This window comes from Pteropus vampyrus, unplaced genomic scaffold, assembly GCF_000151845.1.
Source record: "Pteropus vampyrus isolate Shadow unplaced genomic scaffold, Pvam_2.0 Scaffold101, whole genome shotgun sequence".
NCBI lineage: Eukaryota > Metazoa > Chordata > Mammalia > Chiroptera > Pteropodidae > Pteropus > Pteropus vampyrus.
Genome location: NW_011888882.1, coordinates 556,133 through 558,076, shown reverse-complemented (window position 1 = coordinate 558,076; position 1,944 = coordinate 556,133). Strand labels below are relative to the sequence as shown.

Here is a 1,944-nt window from a genome sequence, read left to right as displayed (position 1 = left end):
TTTTTTTTTTTTTTTTTTTTGTAGCTTATTAGCAGACATAAGAAATTTTGCTAAAAATTGGGAACAGTGGGTTGTTTCATCCTTGGAAAACTTGCCGGAAGCTCTGACTGACAAGAAAATACCCATTGTGCGAAGATTTGTATCTTCTCTGAAACGACAAACATCGTTCTTACATCTTGCTCAGGTATGTTAGTAAGATGAGGATATTTGAGTCACCAACTCAAAAAGATAATCTTATAGCAAAGAATGATGAACTTTCAGAGATTGGAGATGAAGCAGACAACAATTACATGCAATGTGAGATCCTAGAGTAAATGCTAGAGCAGAGGAAGGACGTTAGTGGAAAAATGATGAAATTAGAATTATTTTTATAGTTTCCTTAACAGTATCATACCAAGGTTAATTTCCTAATTTGGATAATATATAATGGTTATGTAAGCTGATAACATTAGGAGAAGCTGGATAGAAAGTATATGTAAATGCAGTTGGCCCTTCATATCCGCAGGTTCCGCATCCCCTGCACTCTACACTAATTTTGCACCTTTTTTATAAATTTAAAATTATTTCAAAATAAAAGTAAAAATAAAATTCTGAATGCAATGTAAAATGTAAAACTCTTATTTGCCACATGAATCCAATTATAAAATTAAGTTTATAAGGAATGAGCCCATGTGATATTGGATACTATGAAACCCACAAAACCAACACATTTTAAAACTACCTTCTAATTGGTTCTCTTAAATTGGGAAGAAAAAAGTAATTCTTAAGTTAGAAATATGTGTTTGTAGATTGTTAAAGTATACTTTCCTTCCCCTCAAATGATTATTTGCTTTATGACAGTTTCTAGCTCTCTCAATTTTTAGAAACTAGCTTGGAATAGTTCTACGTAAGAAATGTAATTTGTAAAATCCTTATTTTATAACCGTGAATTAAATAAATTCTTTTCTAAGCCCAAAATAGTTTTCAAACCTTTAACAGGGATGATTATGAGTCTCAGTTATTGCTTTTTTAGCTTTAAAATAAGAAAAACAGTTATTTATGATACTTTTCCCTGAAGGAACTGTTTCTCTAGAAGCTAAAACACTCTTTTAGATAGATTATCAATGATATAGTTTAGTGATTTATTTTTTTATTTTTTTTATACAGATTGCCAGACCAGCTCTCTTTGACCAGCATGTTGTAAATTCTATGGTATCTGATATTGAAAAAGTTGACTTGAATAGTATTGGATCTCAGGCCCTTCTCACCATTTCAGGCAGCACAGACACTGAATCTGATATCTACACTGAACGTAAGTCTTCTCTTTGTTCAGAGCAGAGTTTCCTAACCTCGGCACTACTGACATCTTGGGCTGGATAACTCTTTGTTGTGGGTGGCGGGTGGGAGCGTTCTATGTATTGTGGGATGTTTAGCAGCATCCCTGGCCTCTACACACTACATGACAACAGCAGCTTTCCCTCCCCAAGTTGTGACAACCAAAAGTGTCTCCAAGACATTGCCAGATGTTCTCCCTTTGAACTACAAAATCATATCTATTTGAGAAACCTACTTCACAGAAACATTTTTAATAAAAAATGTGTTCTCTATTTAAAAATAGTTGTACTCATTGTAGAAAACCTGGAAAATATAGAAAATATTAAGAGAAAAATAAAAGCCATCCAAAATCTCATTGCCTAGATATTACCAAAATAGAAGTATCTTGGAAATAATAAAAATAGTCTTGAGTTTTGTGAGTTTTCTTTCATTTTTACATTATATGCATACACTTCCCCATGCATTAAACACTCTTGGCATCATACGGTATGTAATGCATGTCAAAATAGTATCTCTACACAACACTGTTTTTCAAAGCAGAGACTCCCTGATCAGGTTTGGACCATCTGACAGAGCTTACCAAACCAACATATGTGACTAGACAACCAGGCTCGATTTCCAAGAGATAAC

General features: G+C 33.4%; 1 protein-coding gene across 1 annotated transcript in view; it reads left to right on the top strand.

Moving 5' to 3' along the window:
- RFX6 (regulatory factor X6) overlaps positions 1-1,944 on the top strand; it is a 54,543-nt gene that overhangs the window by 41,108 nt on the left and 11,491 nt on the right. Inside the window, exon 11 of the mRNA XM_011364763.1 lies at positions 1,147-1,291. Coding sequence (XP_011363065.1) covers positions 1,147-1,291 — 145 coding nt within the window. The remainder of the gene's footprint in view (positions 1-1,146; positions 1,292-1,944) is intronic.